A 22,219-nucleotide genomic window follows, 5' to 3' on the forward strand; every position below is an offset into this window, starting at 1 on the left:
TATTGAAAGATATGTTAATGTTTATGTTGAGTAATTTTTAGACCCTAAGTCTTTGCCTAGCTTTTTCCCTTTACACCCGACGGCCTCTGCTCCCCCTCTGTGGGGCTCGGATCGGGTACTTCCGGTGAGGTTCCAGAGAGTCTGGGTTTCTGTGAGGCGGCTGCAGTTGTAAAGAGAGCTCCTCCAAGGTTCCTATCCTAACGTTCCTCAGAGAAGCGGCCTCTGCGAAGCGGTGTCCAAAATGGTAAGCGCGGCTGGGCAGCAGTCGGGAGCTGGGAATGAGGTTAGGGCTCAAACCGGTTCCCAGTGAGGCGGGACGGGCCGGCGGCGCAAATGCCGAGTCACCCGGGCCTGACTCCGGCCCGCCAGCCAGTCCCGGGTGCTTGGGGCGAGAGCCGGACGGTTGACCACCAGCCGCATCCGTTTGTCTCCACTTGTCCGGAATATGATTTGCCTTCCCTCTTAGCTGGGCTTGAGTTCCTTGTGTGTAGGAAAGATCATACGTTCGTGTCCACCTATATGTCTTATAAGTGCTCGACACGCAACAGGTTTCCATAAACCCAAAATTAACTAGAAAGTTAGGTGTAGGGGATGTAGCTCAGCGGCACAGCGCCTGCCTGGCAAGCGCAAGGTCTTCAATTCGATTCCCGGTACAAAAAAAAAAAAAAGTGGTGGGAGTGGGGAACAGAATCACGCACTCCCTAGGGGAATCCTCATGGGCGTGGCGGACATCCGGCTGTTTGCCCCAGTTCGGTCTGCTCTGTGCATCTGGGTTCATGCCTGCCGATATACACAGTAGTGTTGTGTTCAATAGTGACGAACGCAGCTAATATTTTCTGGCGCTTTTTCTGTCATACATGTCGTCCCTCAGCACATTTTATCCCGTGTAATCTCTACAGCCCTCCTGGACACAAGCATGACTATTGTCATCTTACGCCAGAGAAAACTAAAGTTTTCAGAGAGCGTTTACTCCAGGTCACAACAGTGAGGAGTGGAGATTTGAACCCAAGACTGGGTGCAATAAAGGAAAATAAAACGTGGAGTCAGAAGTAAGCAGGGAAAGCAGAAGGTCAGGTTCATAGGAAAATGAACTGGAGATGGCTTGTTAAGGATGTTGCATACTTTTTGTACACTTTTCCTCTTTCATATTTTTGGAAGGTAAGAAATGGCTTAGGTGGAGTGATGTAATGAGAGGATTTTTTTTTTTAATGAGGATTTTTGATGAGGCCCCCACTCCCCTGTCTTCAGTCATCCAGAAAGTGTTTCCTTTGTTGTACTTTTATGCAAGATTGAGTTGGACACGGCACTTGAGAAAGACAAAATGATTGAAAACTACTGTGCTAGAGCTCTAGGTAGTGAAGAATCGCGTTTTAGGGAAATAGCTGATTCAGCTTGCTAATTTTGTAATTACAAGTATAACTACTTATCATTAGATACTTTCCTCGTCATTTTTACCTCTTCACAGACCCTGGCAACCACGATTCCACTTACTGAATCTATTTTAATTGTTGTAGATATATTACCTGAGTGGAATCATTTGTATAAGTCTATTTATGATTGTTGTATTTCACTCAGCGTAATGTTCTCAAGGCTCATCGTTGTGACAGAATTCCCTTACTTTGTAAGGGTGAACTATATTCCACTATATGTATGTAACACAATGTCAGTGGACATTTGAGTTGCTTCCACGCTGTGCTATTATAATAGTGCTGTTATGAGCAGGAATGTTCCTGCCCTTCAGTTATTTTGGATGTATACCCTGCTGTGAGATTTTATATTCTCTTCTCAAATGTCATAGTATTTGAAGTACTTTAAGAAAACGCCAAGTTGATCTATAACATGTTGCCAAGCCTGGTCTTAGTCCACATATTAAGAGCCAAGATCTTACCTTTTTATGTCTTGATCTTGCTTGTTGATGTGAGAAAGCATTGTACTGTGGCACAACATTCATACCTCCTGCATGCTGTGAGAGCATGCTAGAGAGGCACTAGCACAGGCCCAGGGGCAGAGCAAAGGAGGCTTCCTGGAGAAAGGAAAGGATGGTAACTGAATGCCAGGGAAGGAGTGCAGTCTGGAATGCCTTTTCTTATTTCTTTCCTGCTCCCTTCCATGGGATGTGGGTCATAACCTGTTAAAATATCATTTCCAGGAACTCTGTGTCCCCTTATCCTACTTCTTGTCTTAAAACTACCTGACATGTTTTTTTTTTTTGCATATCTCCCTTTCTTAAACATCAGGTCCACCAGGGCAGAGGTGGTATCCGTTGTGTTAGTGAACAGACACCATTAGAGTTATGTTGTCCTGGTGTCCAAATCAGAGCCTGGCAGATAGTAGGTACTCAATAAAAAGAGATAATTATCAATTGATAAGTGTCTTTTAAAATTAGTGGAAATAGGAGATGGGTTCCAGGTGGAAGAGTTAGTCCACGTAGGAGCCTGGCAGGTTGGGCGACTATGGGATGGTCAGTAACAGATCTCTGTGATGTTTACAGGAGGTTCAGTCTTGATCCTGAGAATGGGAGCAGCCCTGAAAGACATAAGGGTACCTGTTGTGTAGCCAGCTTTACATTTTAATATGTTTTGTCTAAAGGTAGTAAAATCATATCTGAGGGATGAGTCTGAGTGAAGCAGAAAGAATTTGAAGTGTACTACTACTGAAGATATCAGAACGTTCTGGTTAATCAGGATTTCAGTACATTGTGTTCTTCAACCACGTTTAGCAGTATTAATGACCTGGGCATGTTTTGTCTTTTGGCTTGAAGAAATGTATGTTTGTGACAGGCACAGTGGCTCTCACCAATAGTTTCAGCTACTTAAAACTAGCCTGGGCAACATAGCAAGACGCTACCACTAAAAATAAAAAGAAATGTGCCTTTTTTCTGTTCTAATGCCAGTTTTTCTTTCCTTCTTCTAGTTCTCTTTCAACATGTTTGACCACCCAATTCCCCGGGTCTTCCAGAACCGCTTCTCCACGCAATACCGCTGCTTCTCTGTGTCCATGCTCGCAGGGCCTAATGACAGGTCAGATGTGGAGAAAGGAGGGAAGAGTATGTGCTTGTTTTTATTTTGAATAGTAACCTTTCCTGCCCTAAGTCTGTGAAGCTTGTACCTTTCCCCAGCCCATACTTTGCATGTGAGCACCAGAAGCTATCCTTATAGTAAAAACGTCACGTATCTCAGACTCACTGAGTGGGCATGGGTGGTGGGAGTAGAGTGCTGATTAATAGATTTGTGATGAGGAAACATTCAGTCCCCCAAAATAAATCATTTAAGTAAGATTCGTTCAGAAAGACCATTATGAAATTCTGCCTACCCTAAAAATATTGCTTAAAACTTCTTTTATTTGTTTTGTTTTTTTGTTTTGTCTTTTTGAGACAGAGTCTTGCTATGCAGATCAGGCTGGCCTTGAGCTCACTTTGTAGCCCAGCCTGGTCTGAACTCTGCCTCAGCCTCCCAAGTGATGGGATTACAGGCGTTCTGGGATTATAGGCATGCATCACCACGCCCAGCTAAAACTTCTTTTAAATATAAAAGAAACTACCCCTTTGCCCCTGGTCTATCTTTTTGGTTTTTATCTTCTTAAATTTCTCAAATATTCTTTCCACAGTAATTATGCCACCGTCAGCCCTCGATCAACTCAGTAAGTATTTTCCAAGTAACTTAAGAACTTTTGTAATATAAATATGGACTCCGGAAATCAACATAGGCTCTTCTGTGCATGTAGACACACATAGGTGACCTTTGTCCACATCTAGTCAAGATTCATCCCTGGAGGTTACATGTTGGGCTGGGAGAACCAGTTATATGTGCCGGGACAAGGTGATGTGTGGTCGTGGCCTACTGTGCAGGCCTAGGCCAGTGAGCACTCCACTTCCCCACTGCATGGACCTTTCAAATCCATCCTTTATGAAGGGAGTTCCTCTCTCTGAACTACCTCCAGCATGTCTCAGGAATCTCTTAGACTTAAATGAAGGTACCAGGATGAAGTGCTTTACAGTGCTGATGTAGTTCGTGCTGTTGGCTGAGCTTATGGGCTTTTGTTCTAGAGGACAAGATGGTTGGTTCATAAGAGGACAGTGCAAGGCTTCCTTCTCTCCTCTCCAAACATCTGTCCTGAGCCTTGTACCCACATTTCTCACCCCCAGTGTGCCACTGCATCCTGAGCAGGTTAGATTGAGCCATCATCTTCTCCCCTTCCTAGGCTCTCATCTATTAACAGCAACAACTAAGGCCCAGCCACATATTTCCTCTCTTTCCCCCAAACGCATATCTCAAGAGAGCAACCAAGAAACCCTATGCTGCAGATATGGAGAACTCTAATGGATAGCCCCAATCTTGCCTTTTAAAACTTGGATGTGTTTCTACTTTGAATTCCTCCTATGGGACATAGTGGTGGCTTGTGGAGAACCTGTGCTGGCTCTAGGGTCACTGTGCTTAGCTTTTGCATCTTGTCCAACCTGACTCTAGATTAATAACTTGGCTCGGGGCTGGAAATACAGCTCAGTGGCAGAAGTGCCTGCCTGGCAAGTGCAAGGTCCTGAGTTCAATTACTAGTGCCAAAAAAAATAAACAACTTGGCTTACCTGGACCTCAGTGTTGTCTTCCTTAACCAGAGACATCCCAGCCCTTGTGCATTGGAGCTGTTGTGGCATGAACATAAACAAACCAAGCCCATCTGATTCCAGCCATGAAGTGGGAGGCAACCCTTGAGCTGTGGTCATACCCTGTCAAGTCCTTGGCTCAGCAGCAGGTGGATAGAGCCATGGGGATTACAGCTGTAGTAATACTCATAGACCTGTCATTGCAAAGAAAGAACAATGCTCTAGAGGGGCCTTGTTTTTAGGGTGAGCTGAAAGGAACCAGGCTGTGGATGTGACCCTTGGTACAAGTGTCCAAAAGAGACTTACTGACTGGATCATTGGGGTTAAGGTTAGAGATGTGTTACTAAGATCTCTTAAGTAATAGATTCTGTCAAATAAGGTCATACAGGGAGTCCTAATTTACAAAATACAGGGTCACTCCTGTTTGGTGTGGGCATTGCAAGAGCTCCAAGGCACTTTTCTATATCACACATTGCAGTTTGGGAATCATGGACTGAGGAACATCAGAGTCTCTTCCAACTTGTCTTGGACCCTTGGCTGAAGCCTGAGGCCAGCATTGGGTCAGCTTCCAGCTTGCTGGAAGGTACGCTAAGAACAGAGGGCTTCGTCCCTGGGTTCTTGGGCTGCTGGCATCAGTCACTGATATAGTGGTGGCACCCATCCCTGGTGTATCTCTATAGTGAGGTGCTGCTTCCTGGGCTTCTCTAGAGCGCCCTGCCCCAGCTCTTCACTTGCTTTGCTTTATTAGAATTTTAGAGAGAGCCCAGGAACCTACTTTACCCACTGATGTCAAATGGGTTTCTGTTGATATGTTTGCCTAACCTGACAAGGTCAAGTCTTCCTAGGGGCTTAGTAGTCCTCAGACTGAAGCCAACAGCCTGCATTTGGATCAGAGCATCATTACTCAAGCTGTGTAATTTGAGCCATGCCACTTTACCTGCATACTTCAGCTTGCCTGTGGATAAAAAGGGGATGATGATCATACTTCCTGGACACTTCTTGGAAGACTAAACAAGGGTCTGGGATGGATCCTTGGGGTACCACCATCAGTACCTTCTCAAATACCTCTCCCAGAGCCCTGGTTCCCTGGGTTTCCTACCTCTCATCGACAGCCCCTCCCTTTTGTCCCCTTATACCTTCTGAGGTAGCCTGCTGGCGGTCCTCTTTGCCAGTTCCTGCCCTCCATGCAGCTCTCACCTTATCGACCAGTGGAGTAAGGGGACACACTATCATGACCTTGCTTAGCACATACTGCCTATTGGGCCCAGACACGAGGTTTTGCCCTTCATGATATCATCCCAATCTCCCCTTTCATTCCTGACCATTTCCACATCCATTCTCAGCCTGTTTTGCCCAGTTGTCTATCTTTCCATGAACTGCCTGCACTCTTCTTTTGCATGCCTTTGCTCATTCTGACTACTCTACTTGGATTCCCACCCTAGCCTGCCTGCCCAGTGGCCTGGAGAACTGGGTCTGCAGGAGCCCAGGCCTTTCCTCCCACCCTGCTCTTTCCGTAGCACCTGCAGTGCCTGGGTGTATGTATTTATTTTCTCCCTTATTTTCCTAATCTGAAATTTTTTGTGCTAGATTTTTATCTAGCACATGGTTGGCACTTACGTTACTGACAAATACAAGCCTATTTTTAAATTTATGATTTCATGGTAGGGGATATAGCTCAGTGGCAGAGTGCTTGCCCAGGTTGTACAATGTCAAGTTGGTATCAAAGCTACATGACTAAGTCGCTAGACATTTCCAAGCTTCTCTCAGCTATCTCTGTGTTCTTCCAAGCAGGGATGCACCACAAGCACCTTGAGCAGTAAAGAATTCGTTGGTAGGCAGGAGCTGCGGGGGTGGGGGGAGATGCTCAGATGCGAGGAACAAAGCCTGTGTGAGCAGTGAGGAGGCTCCTTCCAAGGGAGAGTGTTGGATGAGCTGGGCTTCTCTTTCACAGGAGCTGTGCCTCAAGGTACCCTGAACCACACCTCATAACATCTTTGTTCTTCTTAGGCCGACTTAACATTACCTATCCCATGCTGTTCAAACTGACCAATAAGAATTCTGACCGCATGACACACTGCGGTGTACTGGAATTCGTGGCTGATGAGGGTATCTGCTACCTCCCACACTGGGTAAGTGGGGTTGCCAGGGTCTCTGGAGAGTTTGTGACCCTTTGCCTTTCACAAGATGGAGGCTTCATAGATAGAGACTCCCCCCATCCCACCATGTATATGCACACTTAAGAGTCCTGCTCACAAGAAGAATAGTCCAATGAGAGGAGGGGATTTAAAACAGTGCACTCTGCTATGCCTTAAACATTCTACTTGGCTGTGGACACATGGGTCTAATGGACTTGAAGGATGTCATTGCACACCTAGACATCAAAGGCAAAAGAGCCTCCAAAGCTTGCTCAGCGAAGTGAGCCTTTTAGGTAGGAGCCTGAGGCGGTGACCGTTCCACATAGGTGGCCTTGAGAACCATGTAGCTTCCTTTTCCCTTCTCTCCCCACCCCTCTTCCCACCCTCTCCCAAGTTGTGACATCTTTAGCTTTGAGAACCCCACAGAGAAAAACATGTATCCTTTTCTCTATGCTTTAATTATGTCAGGAGCCAGGAATCCCCTGTGTAGGCTGGGCAGGGTTGGGAACATACAGAAGTGATTCAACTGTCACATCTGAGGCCCCAGTGCCACAAGAGCAGTGTTGTGAAGCACAGCCACCTCCTACTGGTTGCTATCATGGTGATCACCATACTTTCAAAAGTGGCATTTCCTCTTCCCGAAATTAAAGGTGATTTCAAGTTCTAAAGGTCTCTTCCTTCCTACATGAAATAACCTTGCTCATGCCACTGTGGGGGATGACTGTCTTCTTTGGCTGGGTCCAAGGGCCCTTCATGAGGGGTAGCCCTGGCCAGCTCCCCGACAGGAGCCCTGTGCTTTCTCCTCACTTCCATTGCCCAAGGTCACAGAACCCTCAGTTGTCAAAGCCAGCTGCTTTATCATCCTGCTATGATTGCCTCTGGCTATCTGGCATTTGGAGGAGCAAGCACTCCTCCATTTCTTTTATTTCCATCCTGATGAGCACCTTTCAGCACTACTGTTTTAGGGCCTCCACAGACTCCTCCCAGTGCCTACTCACTCTCATGCTTTACTCCTGGGTGGGGCCAGTCTTCCTCCAGGTATAGCTCTTGGTATGCACCTCTTTCTAAACAAGCTTTCCCCTCTGATTTGCCCCCTGGCCTCCTGCCCCCTTTTCCTTGAACTGAGTCACCTAACTGCTGCTCCTAGTGTAGCATTCTAAAGGGATGTGATGCCTGGGCTTTACTTCGGGGCTGTCCAGTGTGGGATGGGGTGGGGAATGCTCTGGCATCGATAAACAAACTGGGCTTCATCTTGATTACCATGATGACTTGTCAGGGCAGGGTGTGTGGAGATTCACTCTGTGGTTTTCTCAGCTAGTGTAAGTGTCTGACATTCTCTTCAAGAAGGTTTAAAGGGCCAGGGATATAGCTCAGTGGCATAAGTGCCTGCCTGGCAGGTTCTGAGTTCAATTCCTGGTACCAAAAAAATAAAAGAAAGGTTTAAAGTAAGAAAAGTAAATAACCCATTCCAGGATATACAGGGCTCCTCTTTCCTTGATGCTGACCTGAGACTTGGCCACAATATAGTGTCCTGGCTCACCACCTGCCAGGTTTTCATACGCCTTGTTTATTCCATCTCCTTCCTCAGCCATCATCTGCCTTACTGGATGGTTTAAGAAGCAGGTGAGGGTGCCTATCAGTTTTTTTATATCCCTCTGTAGCAGATGTATCTTGGACCTTGTAACTACCTCACAGCCTCAGCCATGACAGACTGTTCCATGTAAAGTCACCCTCACCTTGTGCTGTCATCATCCCACCTTAAGTGCAGCCCTGTTTACTCAGAGCCCTGGAAACTGCTTTTGGGTCAGCTTGGGAGCCAGGAGTTGAGCTGAGCATCCAAGGGAAGTGTTTTACTCCAGAAGGCCCGGAGGTAGTGGCCAGTTCACATGGCCTGACAGTGAAGTAGCCTAAGTAGCCCTTATAGAACCCCTTTGTTGGCCTTTTTTCCTCCACATGTTTCCGTCACTTGATTTTTGTTTTTTTCCTCCTTGACATTGTATTGCAATGAAATTACCTATCCCCTTGTGTATGGGTAGATGGCAGCTATTATAGCCACTTAGGAGTTTCATGCAGAATTCTTCTTCTGAATCCTTTTAGATGATGCAGAATTTGCTGTTGGAGGAAGGGGGCCTGGTTCAGGTGGAGAGTGTCAACCTGCAAGTGGCCACATATTCCAAATTCCAGCCTCAAAGCCCAGACTTCCTGGACATCACCAATCCCAAAGCAGTGTATCCTTTTGAAATAAGAAGGGTTTGGCAGGGGATGTAGCTTCGTGGTGGAGCATTTGCCCAGCAGGTGTGAGGCCCTGGTTTCCATCCCCATTGGCACTGAAATTTTAAAAAAGAGTTGCTCAACGACCATCAGACATTTTGTTAAATCTGTGCTTGCTTTGGGAGACACACTGTTACTTGTGATTGAAGTTGTAATTTAAGAATAATAGCATTTAGCTGGGCAAGGTGGCACACACCTGTAATCCTAGGACTGAGGAGGCTAAGGTGGGAGGATCACTGTGAGTTTAAGGCCAGCCTGGACTACATGGAATTCAAGAACAGCCTGAACTACATGATGAGACCCTGTCTCAAAAAAAAAAAAAAAAAAGTATTTAACTAAAACATCCTCCTCATTCTGAGCCTTGGCCAAATGCAGTAAGTATTCAATAGGCCTCCTGTGGTCACTTTCCAGACACCTTGTAGAAGCCAAAGTGGAATCCTGTTTTTCAGTTTGACTTTTCCAACTAGCACAAAGCAAAGAATGCACAGTACATCCAGTCGAAAGAGAGATCGCTCATCTCCTCTCATCCCCAGCCCCTCTATGGACTCCTTGTTCCTCAGCTCAGCCATGAGCCAACCCATCAACCCCACTATATGCCCAGGCTTAGGCTTATTCACTTCAAACCATTTTTTGTCTCCATAATGGAGACAAAAATGGAGAAAGCAAAAGGTTTTAGATTCTAGTGATTTTTTTTTTTTTTTTTTTTTTAATGTTCACCTTAGAGTTTAAGCCAGGTATATATGTTGATATGTAAGGAAGTCACCAATGTAGATGAGAGATGTGCAGTGTGTAAACTGCACATCTAGTTTGATGGCTTAGTTGACTTGTTCAGATCATAATACAAGTTGGACATGGTGGCATATGCTAGGTACGAGGATTACAAATTCAAGGCTAGTCTGGGCTGCATGGCATAGCAAGCACTGTTATCAGTATTGAACTCAGGGTGTTGTGCATGCTAAGCAAATACTCTGTCACTACATCCCAGCCCTTTCTATTTTTTAAAATGCACACTTAAAAAAATACACTGAAAAACATGGAAAATTAAGAAAAGGGAAAAAGCTGCCTCCCTCTCCAACTCCTCACCATACCCAGGCCTGCTGCTTCCCTTTCCATCTGCTGTCTCCAGGCCCATTGTCAGCAACAAGCTGCAAGTCATCAGATTCTGTATGTGAACAGGCTATATCAATTCTGCTGACCATGTCCTAGACACAGTGGCTGTATTGACCCCCTACTGGCCAGGTCCTGGACCTGGGGACATGCTGAGCACACTTCCCATGGAGAAGTCCTTGGTGGAAGCTTCCTGTCCTGCAAGTGCAGGAATGTCCTGTGGGAAGAGCTTCTTAACTTTTCCTTTAAAACTCTTACCTAAAGATGTTTGACTGTCACTGACCAGAAGGGCCCCCTGCCTCTGCCCCAGAAGACCATAGCGCCTTCTGATCTTTGTATTTTTGCACGTTGCAAATTAGACTTAAGGGGTTATTTTCAGAAGCTGTTTCTGGCAGCATGGTAAACTTGAGAGAAAAGGTGTCACTTTTGTCAGCTGGGAGGAAACCAGCTGTGTAAAACACAGAAGGTAGCAGACTTACACCAGAGTATGTACCAGAGCATGCAAAAGTAAAGCAAGAAGCCATCTCTTATCTCAGAGGCCAAGTGTTCTGGGCTTTAGGGCTCAATTTAGACTGACCTCCATATTTAAGTGAAAGTCAGAACACTCCCTTGCAGCACCAGGGAAAATATTGTTCCACTGTATTAAGGCTTTGTTTTTCTTATTAATTATTTTGCAGTGCTGGGAATGGAACTCAGAGATTTGTTTCAGTGTTCTAGCACTATACTACCCAGCCTCATCCACAGGCCAAAGCTGTGTGTTTTAGTACAAGCATAGTACATACTCCCTGTCTATCTGAGAGTAACCATCCAACCTCTCACAGACACTCATTACATAGAGTGTGCATCTTGCCATGTTGCCTTGACAGTGTGTCCACAGATTAGAAAATGCACTACGAAACTTTGCCTGTCTGACCACTGGGGATGTGATTGCCATCAACTACAATGAGAAGGTATGTAAACCACCCTTGGCACAGCTTTTACCTAAGAAGAGCCACTTGCATTGTCCATTTTGCTATTTGAATAGGGCTTCTTTTTAAGGAGAGTATTACTGGATCCCATCATGTAATTACTATTTGTTTGTGTTTTAAAACTTTCTGCCCAGGTATGGTAGCACATGCCTGTAATCTCAGCACTCAGGAGGCTGAGGAGGAGGATCTCTGCGAGCTTGAAGCCAGCCTGGGTTACATACTGAGTTCAAAGGCAGCCTAAACTATACAATGAGACCCTGTCTCAAAAACAAAACAAAAAAAAAACCAAATTTTTTTCCATAGATTCATATTTAGAGCCCTAATTCACTCAGCAACCGTGTTTCAAAGATTGGTTGCATTTATAAATGAGTAAGCTTAATGTTGTTGTATTTATAAATCATACTTCTGTGTACAGTGGCAGTGCTGCCAATTCTGCCTCTGTTAGAAAAGTCTTCATTGTACCTATAATCTAAGCTAAGCCCTTTGCTATTCTATCAGGACACAGAAACAGACCAATCAGGTTCTTGTCTTTCTGATTCCCTCCCTTGGAAGCAGGCCTTCAAGGAGCTGGCCTTTACAAGGGATTGCATACTGTTGGGCACCTTGGAAGCAGAGCCTGGCTCTGCCTGGGGGTAGTACCTCCTTGGGTTACCTCTCCTCCTGGGAGCCCACATTTTCCCTTAGCAGATCCTCTGGACTTAGCCCATCCTGACATAGGTCTTTTGGGTCTAAATACCTCATGTTCATTCATGATTCCATGTTTCTTAGATGTCTGATTCTAGACAAGTTAGCTATAAAATGAAATACCAGATGAGGTCCCACAAAATTCAAGTAAGTGTCTACTTTCCTGTTATCTGTGGAAACATAGCTGAAGGAGAATGGATAATTGGAAATTCTGCCACTAGGCTGACTACTGTAAGTGTGGGCACAGCAGTGGGGGTGCCTCATCTACTGTGAGGCACATTCTTAGTTAACAGTTGACCTCATGGAGCTGCTACCAGTGCCAACCTTCTGGCTTAACCTGTCTTCCTGAGACCAGTGCTCCTTCCCTGATTCCTCCTCCCTGGAGCCCCTACAACCTGAGGCAACCTTGTAGAGTCTAGAGGCCAATTATTCATTTGAATCAATGTAGGGATCTAGCTTCTTCTCTGGCAGTTTACTCCTGATACTGATAATCTGTACTTTCCAGGTTTATGGGTTTCAAATCATAACTTTTATATATACATGTTTTATATATATACAAAACTATACTTTTTTTGTTCCTAGCATAACTGAATATTTTAAGCTTTTACAATTAATTATAGAGAGCTTCATGTTGTGGTTTCTTGGGTGATTGCTTATTTGTTTGTCTTTTTTGTTTTCTTTGAGGCAGAGTCCTACTGTGTAGCCCAGGCTGGCCTTGAACTCACTATGTAGTCCAGGCTGGCCTCAAACTCATGGTGATCCTGGTGCCTCAGCGACACAAGTGGTGGGCCTACAGGTGTCCACCAGCATGCCTGGCTGTGTTATTATTCTTAATGTTAATCTATTGACAGGCATTTTGGATATACATTATTATTAGCAATGATGCAGTGAACATTCTTAGAATTTTCCCCTTGGGGTACTTAGCTAATTAGTACTTAGAAGCAAACTTTCTGGGTAAAAGGTAGTATCTTTTGCATTACAATGCATAGACCGTATATGAGGAATGATATCCCCACAGCAGTGAACACGAAGGCAGCCTACCCTTGAACAGTACTGCTGAAGGAAGAGATGCCAAGTAGGAAGTCCTAGTAAGCGGATGTTGCCAGCTCCTGGTGCAGCCTCGAAACTATCCAACTCATTTATGTGTTCTTCCTGCAGATCTATGAATTACGGGTGATGGAAACCAAACCTGACAAGGCCGTGTCCATCATTGAGTGTGACATGAACGTGAGTAGATTTTGATAGTTTCACTGGGCTCAGCCCAGGGCCCCAAAAGATTGTCCCACAGTGCCTGGGATTACTTTGGGAGGAAGATGCTGTCAGAACATCGTGAGGAGACCATTTACCTAGCAAACCATACCAAGGAGTAGAGTTGGGAGACTTTGCCACCAGCGCAGAGCTGACTGAATTTACAGTCAGCTCAGACCTACCAAAAAATGAATATTCTTAAGACCTAAGGAGAGCCAGGTGTGATAGTACACTCTTGTGATTCCAGCATTCAGGAGGCTGAAGCAGGAAGGTCACTGAGAGTTTGAGGCCAGTCTGGGCTTTATGGTAAGTTCAAGGCTAGCCTGCACAACAAAGCAAGACCCAGTTTCAAAAAAACCAAAAAAAAAAAAAAAGAAGGAAGCCTCCTGAGTGAGAGCAAATTGCTGGTGCATATATCCTAATCTGAGCAAAAAGCTGCATATGGGGTTGCTTTCCTTTATGTGACGTTCTTAAAATTTCAGCACTTCAGATGTGAAAGACAGATTAGTGGTTGCCAGGGACACAGGGGATCCTTGTGTAGTGGAACTGTTCAGTCTCTTCAAGGTGGTGGTGGATACACAGTCTTGCATGGTGATAAAATTAAATAGAATATTAAATAGAACTTAAAATTAAATAGAACTAATTATGCATGCATGCATGTATACAAACACACAACCCCCCCACCCATACGTGCATACATAAACTGGGAGCACTATATATAAGAGCAATATTTGCCAATGTTGTTGTCCTGCAGTAACTTGTAAAGTGTCATCATTGCCAAAAGTATGTCAGGCATCTCTCAGTATCATTTCTTAGACCTATGTAAATTTATAGTTGTCTCAAAATAGTCAAAGAGCTAAATATGGCATGTCTCAAAATTTTACCTTTTATCTGAGAAATGCAGGTGGATTTTGATGCTCCTCTGGGCTACAAAGAACCTGAAAGACAAGTCCAACATGAGGAGTCAACAGTAAGTGGTTTCTTTGGAGGCCATTCCAACCTATATCAGACTTTGCCTCTTGTTTTTTTGTTCCAGTGCTTCTTTTTGCTTGGCCTTGCCTGGGGTTGGTATCTTTACATTTCCAGTTTCTCTTCCCACTACCCTTGAGGGACAGTATATCCTAATTGGAGGGCTGGACAGCAAAAGAAACTAGACACTGAGAGAAAAGCTAGATGTCCCTGCGGAAGCTTACTTCTTGTTTTCTGTCTTCCCTTCAGGAAAGTGAAGCTGACCACAGTGGCTATGCTGGAGAGCTGGGCTTCCGTGTGAGTACCAGGCTATACATCTTACTCTGTGCTCCCTTGAACCAGGACATTCACTGCAGGCTATTCTCTGTGACGTTTTGTGGACATCAGCAGGGTTGGGCTCTGGGTACCCATGCACATATTAATTAGGCACTTGCTTAATTACCAAATCCTTTTATACACGCATTTTCTGCCACAATCCTAGCAACCCTATATGGCAACCCCAAGTTTTTCGTATTCTTTTTAAAAATTTCTACCCTACCAAAAACTTAAACTAGTATGACAGACTTGAATACCCTGCTTTTAGGTCAGTGATGGTGAACCTTTTAAAGACTGTGTGTCCAAACTGCAACCCCAAACCCACTTATTTATCACAGAGTGCCAACACTGCAATTAAACCTGAATACTAAGGTTTTAGTTAAGAAAAAACAACTCATACATTAACATCTTTTGTCTTAAAAGCATAATGACAGAGCTCTCAATGATACAAACACCTTTTTATTAAAAGGTGAAAGTTTGCATTTGGCATGCTTTTGCACAATTAATGTGATCTTTGTGGTTGTATGCATGCTGATAATTTCTCCAATCTTGGCTTACAATTCATTAGTGTGAAAGCAACATATACAGCACTCAGGTTGTCTGTTAGTCTGTTTCTTTTAGCAGATTTGATACAATTCAAAGCTGAAAACAGCTGCTTACAAGTGTAAGATGATCCAAACAAAGCAAGATAAGCAATCCTAAGTGCTTTCATTGACTTAAAGTTATTTGTCAGAGAATTCCACACTTTAAGGATTTAATTTTCAGAATAACTGTGTTGTCCTTTGTCATTCCTTCACACACTATTTTTATTTTCTTAAGGGTTGCATGCAAGTCATAGAATTTACTTTTTCCAGATAGAGCTTTCTTGAAATTCCAACAGCTCCATTTCTAGATTTACAAAATTTAACCAGTGTAAGCTGGAAAAATCAAGTTCTTCAAATCTGACTTAATCTAGAGAAATATAAAAACAAGGTTGAACTGGGCGTGGTGGTGCACACCTGTAATCCCAGCACTCAGGAGGCTGAGGCAGGAGGATCCTTGTGGGTTCAAGACCAGCCTGGGCTACAAAGTAAGCTCAAGGCCAGCCTGAGCTGAAAGTAAGCTGCAAATGTGACCATTCGGACCCAGTTAGGCTACTTGGGAAGCAGGTGGAGATGGTTTGTGTGTGGGTGTTGGGGTACTAAGAGGCAGTGGAGGGATTGTGACTGGTTATTCAGGAAGCCAAGCCTAGAGGCAGAGGCCTTAGTCTACCTACAGGGGCTTGAGCTAGATAGATCCTACAAAGGCCAGGGCTAGACCTTTCAACTCATCACTGGCTGATGGCTTCCCTGGTAAGATGGCTCTTGCAGGTTCCAGCAGTACTCTGCAAGCTAGGTGGAGAGAAATTGTCTGCCAAGATTCCAGCAATGGGAGAGCAAGGCTTTAGTCCTCACAGTGTCTTGGCAGCACTTTCAGGTGATATCCCTACAGCAGTCTCTGAGGAAAGGACATATCTGTGCTCCATCTCAGGGCTCAGTATATGACTCCTACTTCTCTGTTTAGGCCTTCTCAGGTTCTGGGAATAGACTGGATGGAAAGAAGAAAGGAGTTGAACCCAGTCCTTCCCCAATCAAGCCTGGGGACATTAAAAGGTAGGTTGGTCCTGGCTCTGCCTCTACCAGATGTTTTGTTATTGTCTAAGGAGAGTCTGAGACAGCCCCCTGAGGAGGCAAAGCCTGGTCCAGCAGGCTACTGAATGAACTCAAATCCGCATCTGGTCTCCAGGTCTGTTTCTAGTGACTCAACAGACCCTTCCTTTGGTGGCTCTCACAGTGGGAGCAGATAAGATGACTCAGCTGTCTGTCTACTATGTGTGAGCAGAAGATGAATGCTAGAGATGGGTTCTTTTACCTGGTCTCTAAAAGAGTTCAGTATGACCATTGCAGAAGGATTTGTGAGGTTTGAGATGATCCGTTACTACGGTCAAGGTCATCTACCACACCCAGTATTTATGCTAAATTAGGACCATTTTTGTCCTGGTTCTCTGCTAGGAGAATGCTGGAAAGCACCCAAGGGCTGGACAGACCTAGGTTGGGATGCAGCAGTATTTCCTAGAAAGGGTTACCAAGAGAACACTTGTCTTATGTTTGCTCTTTCTGATTATCAAAAGCAAATTTTAACCCTTTCTTCCTGAAAAATTAACATTTCTCTGTGTCTTCTTCACAGAGGAATTCCTAATTACGAATTTAAACTTGGTAAGATCACTTTCATCAGAAATTCACGTCCACTCGTCAAAAAAGTTGAAGAGGTGAGTTCTAGTGGTGACTGAGGTTGTTATTATTCTGAATAAGAGGCTTTTGTTATATTTTCCCCATTCCTGGAACCTTCCTCTCCTTAATGGCCAGCTGCTTGTTTAGAGCCCGTGTGGACCTCCATAGGCTTAGGCTTGGCATCTTGGAGTCAGGAGCCACTTTAGGCTCTGTCAGTTAAAGAACTGGGTGCCCTATGTGGGCTTTATCTTCTCTTTGCTTTCTTTTAGCAATCTCTGGACAGCACCTGCTAGCCAAGCAGGATGGTCATGGTAAAGGAGAAGGTGAGGGCCGAGCATCCTGCAGGCATGAATACTGAGGCCTTTTGCCCAGTCCCAGCAGGTGTTTGGCCCCCATGCAGTAGTCAGGGTGTGGTGTAAAGATTGTTGGATGCTTGTTCTGGGTGACGTCACACTTGCTTCTGACAACAGCTTGCCCAAACCACAAGGGCAGTGAAAAGCAGTGGGATTTAAGTGCCTGTCTACCATTATTGCCACACTTTGGCATCGCCTAGCCATGGTGATCAGCACAATACTGGTTGACAAAGGTTGCCTTGCTAGGTACCTTGCTAAGTGTTCTATGTGTAACAGCTCTAATCACCGAAACAACCCTGTGAAGAGGATGCTTTGGTCTGTCTGCACTTGTACAATGTAAACTGCATATGTAAAGCTCCTGACCACTGTATATCCCACTTCAGTGCCACAAAACTCTGGAAGTGACCTTCAGTTAGACATCCAAATAGCAGGCCTCCTTTGACTGGGCACGCAGTCCTGTCACAGGAGCAGGAATAGCAGTTGGCTAAGGGAAGTGTCCACCATGTGGGAACTCATTCCAGGTTGCTATCTTTGGTCATAAAGCTGAGACACAATCACCTAAGTATAATGAATGTTTTTAGAACACCCACAATTTTCAGATCTACTACTTTTCTCGTTCCTTCTCTTAAAAGATTAGATGCTTGGGGATCCATGAGTAGTCTGGCAGCCCATCTGAAACAGGCAGAGGGCGGATGTGCTACATCCTATTCCACATGGGCTGCCAGACAACCAGTCCCTGGCAACTCGCCCTCCTGACAACTGGACTCTTGCTCTCTAGCATTTGAGATAGTTAGGAACAAAGATTGCAGTGCTGTCTATGTCTAATACCTAAGCACCATCTACAGCTGCTTCAGGCAGCATTAATATTCCTCAGACTGACACAAGTGTTGGGGAACTTCCATGCCTCAAGAAACAAATGTGGTCCTCTAATCAGGCTTCACCCTTTGGCACCTCTGTAAGCCCCTGTCTAGGACTTCGCCAGTTACAGCCTGGCTTTTGGCAGACTCAGACTTGAGGCCTTAGTGTCTTAGTCACTTTCTTGTCCCTAGGACAAAATAACCCACACAAAACTTAAAAGAAGAAAGGCTTATTTTGGTTCAAGGTTCAGTTCATAATCCACAAGCTTCAAGGCAGAAATGGCATAGCAGAGGGACAAGGGGGAGGAAAAGCTGCTCACATCATGGCAGCCAGAAAACAAGAGAGAAGGGAGGAACCTTGGGGAGAGATATGTCCTCAGCCAGGCTCTAATTCCTGATAATAATAAGCTGGGCATGTGGTCCACACCTGTAATCCTAACACTCAGGAGGCTGAGGCAAGAAGATGTCTGAGTTTGAGGCCAGCCTGAGCTGTATAGTGAGTTCAAAGCCATCCTGGACTACATAAAGAGACCCTGTCTCAAAGTAATTAATTGATTAAAAATTAAAAAAATAAAAAGGGCTAGGTGGGGTATAGCTCAGTGCAAAAGTCCTGGATATAATCCCCCAATACTGTAACCCACAAATCAGTAAAAGCTTCAAAGGGATTAACGTGCACCGTTTCACCTAGAAATTCTACTAGGAAAAATCAGCTGTGTACAAACACATTAAGCTGCACACCAATGTATAATACTGCAACTTAGAAGTAACAGGGATATCCACTGGCAGAAGACTGGCTGTCCCATATAACAGAATACTCTGCAGCCTCTAGAGCATGCCAGATAAATTCATTGGCTTGAGGCTCCAAAATTAAGTGGGTAGACAGTTTATATAAGCACATATGTAAATGTGAATGAAAGTGTTATTTTTGGATGATGAAATAATGGGTGATTTTTCTTTGAAAGATATACTTTACATTTTTTATATTGAAAAGTATTACTCTATAAAAGGGTATATAAAAGATCTCATCATGGTTCACCTTAGGATTTTTTTACTTTATAACAATACAAAAACAATGCATATTCACTAGAAACTACTTAGAATTTGGAAGTTTGATCCTTTTCTGGGCTAGTGATACTCAGTGCAATCTTCTCTGCTTCGCTAGATGGCAGCATTGAATCACAGCTCCCCCAATCAACCATACTGTAAAAAAGGGAAACAACCAATGCTGGATGGTATGCTGTGTTGCTAAGCTACCATGTTTGATAGGTTGGGTGTATTAAATGTATTTTCTTGTTGTTGTGTATTTTGGATTTTTTTTTGAGACAGGGTCTTGCCATATAGTTCAGGATGGCCTTGAGTTTACTATATAGCCCAGACTGGCCTCAAACTCAGGGCAATCCTCCTGCTTTATGCCCAGCTATTAAATGCATTTTCCAGCTGGGCGCGGTGGCGCACGCCTGTAATCCCAACACTGAGGCTGAGGCAGGAGGATCATTGCAAGTTCGAGACCAGCCTGGGCTACAAAGTGAGCTCAAGGCCAGCCTGAACTGCAAAGCAAGACCTTGTCTCAAAAAGACAATAAATGAATGAATGAATGAATGAATGCATTTTCCTTTTTTTTTTTTCCTGGTACCGGGAATTGAACTCACTACCTTGTGTTTGCCAGGTACTGTGCCACTGAGCTATATCCCAGATCGTGCATTTTCAACTTAATGATATTTCCAGTTTAAAATGAATATATCAGGACATAACCCCTCCATAAGTCAAGGAGCATTTGTATATTCAACCTGAAAACAAAAGCAGTAAAAGACTCATTTGTGTCTCAGCACAATAAATTATGATTTGTACTTATATTTCAAAGGCCTTTCTTGCTATATATGGAAAGACAATGGGTGAATGATACACAAGTCCACAAAATAAAGTGTTTATTGTAAACTCCAAAGAGTTTCTGAAAATAGTTTCTATCTTCACACCTAGGATGAAGCTGGAGGCAGATTCGTTGCTTTCTCTGGAGAAGGACAATCATTACGTAAAAAGGGAAGAAAGCCTTAAGTCCAAACTGTTGGCTGATTGGAAAATAAAGGAATCAATTGCAACATACTGGGTTTTAGTTACTGGGTCTGACATGGATGAGACCATCATCAAGAGAATGCTGTTACTTAAGGGTTTATTTAGTGTTACCTAAGAATTACCAAATTTGACCTGGACGTGGAGCAGCAGAACATGGTTGTGTGCTTGATTTTGGGAAGGAAAAAGCTATCTCTAATGTCCTGTAAGTGGCCACCTTCTACTTTATTCTTTCTGCTCGAGGACTTTCCTCCTGCTCCAGCAAAACAGAGTTCCTCAATTTCTAACAAACCAGTGGAGGTGATTGAATTCGTCTCATTCAAGGTGTTCTTTCTCTTCATTTTCCCTTTTCCCAGGTCATTTGCAAAGGCATTGTCTTTGGCTTAGAAAAAAAAAGGAGTTTAAATAGATATGTGCTTTATAAATAGTGCCTATCCCACTACTCTACTCTGGCTGCTATTTAAGTGTTTGAGAAAGGGTGTTTCTATTTTATTTTACATAGTAATTGTTTTCAGAAATACCTTTCCTCAAAAGGAAACCCTATCCAATTGAGATCACACTTTATTTTGATTTCATATGGAAATAACTGGCTCTTTATGAGCTTATTCTAGAATAAAACAACTCCATGATAAAGCCAAATGTAAATTTTAGAATGAATAAATGCTAAAGATGTGTCTCTGCTTCCCTACCCCCACTTTGCAATTTTCAATTTTAATTTATTAAATTTTCCAAGGTTCTGCTGGCTTGTCTTTTTGTCTTATTTATTTATTTATTCATTAATTAATTCATTCATTCATTTTCTGGGATTTAACCCAGGGCCTTGTGAGTCCTAAACATGCCTTCTACCACTAAGCTGCTCCCCAGCCCCAATGTTTTGATTAGTTTTAATTTAGCCTCAGGTCTTCACTTTCTCTGAGAGACTGTCTAGCCTATTAATCCAGTTATTTTAAATTTTTTTCTTTGAGAATAATTCTGAGTCAAGAATTTCAAGTAAAAACAGGCAATGATTAAAACATAGATCACCTCTAAATTTTTTAGATATTAATACATTGGTGGTTGGGTCACTGACCCGAAGTTAGAGGAAAACCTACTTGTAGGTGTGCCATATTCCATCACATGGTTACAAAACTCCTCCTCTGGGGCTTCTGGAAAATATAGGGACAAATGAACTCCCTGACCCCTAGAATAAGGATAGTCAGGCTCAGAAGGTCTCCCTGTGGACCGGAATTTGTCCCCTTGTGGACACAAGGCTCCCACTCTAGGCAGGGCTCCTCTTCAAAATTTAGGGAGGGTTTTCTTTCCAGATTGGCAGCCCAGGATCTGCCAACTTGTCCTTCATGAGGACCACCCATGAATTTCATGATGTTCAGGGCTAAGCAGCACAAATAGTCATCTCTGGTGATGGATGGGCTTTTGGAAGGAATGAAGCAGCATGATAAGGACCAGTCTCTCTGCTTAGTTTCGGTTTCACTAGCAGAGATAAAAGCCCTCCTTGGCAAGTAGGTAGCCTCTATTTGCAGCATCACATTGACTAAAAAATTGTCATTTTATATATAATGAAGTTGCTATAGGCTTGGGACCTTGGTTTTTCTCTTCCCTAAGCAACACCTGTGTATGCAGTGGAAGTCCTTTGCTGGAGGTGTACTCCTGGCCGGGACAGGAGTGGACCCTATTGTTGGGCATTCTGGTGTCAGTTAGGGCCTTCCAATGTCAGTGTGGTCACCTGGAGCATTCACCTTGGCTGTTAACTGCTGCACTTGTTATAGAATCCACTTAGTGTTTTCTCCAAACTTGGTGAGTGAGCCAGCTACTTCAACACTTACAAGACCCCTAATAAAAGTGCAGCTTTCTTTCCCACCTTCAGGGAGCCTAACTCACTGTCATTGCTAGAATAGTCCAGCAACTGCTTTGTAAGCACCCCCCGCCCCCGCAGATGATTTGATTTCCTTCGGAAAACCACTGGGTAAGTATTCTAATGTCCTTTCTGCAGCTACCTTTACTTCCATTGCCTCTGCTAGGAACACTTCTCAGCTTCCACTTCCAGCCTAGGTTTCTTGGGGAGCTCTCACACGCCCTAGCCCCACCCACCGGTCCCCAGCACACACATCACGCTCAGTCAAACCCGGTTATTTTGTGAGTTCACCTCTGCCCTGAGGAGACACTCAGGGGACACTACTGTAGCTATATACCTCCCAAGTTCACTGCCTTGAGTTGATCCTCAGTGTATGCTTACAACAGTGAACCAGGTCATTGAGATTTCAAAAGATAACAAAAGCTGCTGGAAAGAAGTGACCTGAGCCATAGGGTTTCACAGACAGCTAACCACGCAACTGCGCAGCCTAGGACGCCAGCCAGGCACCAGATAGATGGATGCTATCATAGTGTCGCTCCAGCCC

The 22,219-nt window shown here is 44.1% G+C and overlaps 1 protein-coding gene across 1 annotated transcript; it reads left to right on the plus strand.

Moving 5' to 3' along the window:
* Positions 1–115: 115 nt before the first annotated feature.
* Ufd1l (ubiquitin fusion degradation 1 like (yeast)) lies at positions 116–20,560 on the plus strand. Its single transcript, XM_005391776.2, has 12 exons — positions 116–244; positions 2,914–3,046; positions 3,607–3,639; positions 6,608–6,729; positions 8,833–8,963; positions 10,991–11,063; positions 12,924–12,992; positions 13,918–13,983; positions 14,232–14,279; positions 15,840–15,928; positions 16,503–16,584; positions 19,734–20,560. The coding sequence occupies exons 1-12, from the start codon at positions 242–244 to the stop codon at positions 19,806–19,808; spliced, it is 924 nt and encodes a 307-aa protein (XP_005391833.1). The 5' UTR covers positions 116–241; the 3' UTR covers positions 19,809–20,560.
* Positions 20,561–22,219: the final 1,659 nt, after the last annotated feature.

This window comes from Chinchilla lanigera, unplaced genomic scaffold (genome assembly GCF_000276665.1).
Source record: "Chinchilla lanigera isolate Chin_1 unplaced genomic scaffold, ChiLan1.0 scaffold00041, whole genome shotgun sequence".
NCBI lineage: Eukaryota > Metazoa > Chordata > Mammalia > Rodentia > Chinchillidae > Chinchilla > Chinchilla lanigera.

Bases quoted from the DNA above. Each gene is read 5' to 3' on its own strand.
- Ufd1l (XM_005391776.2), top strand. The intron at 3,047-3,606 runs GTATGTGCTTGT...TTCTTTCCACAG, and splicing joins TGTGGAGAAAGGAGGGAAGA to TAATTATGCCACCGTCAGCC. The intron at 3,640-6,607 runs GTAAGTATTTTC...TGTTCTTCTTAG, and splicing joins GTCAGCCCTCGATCAACTCA to GCCGACTTAACATTACCTAT.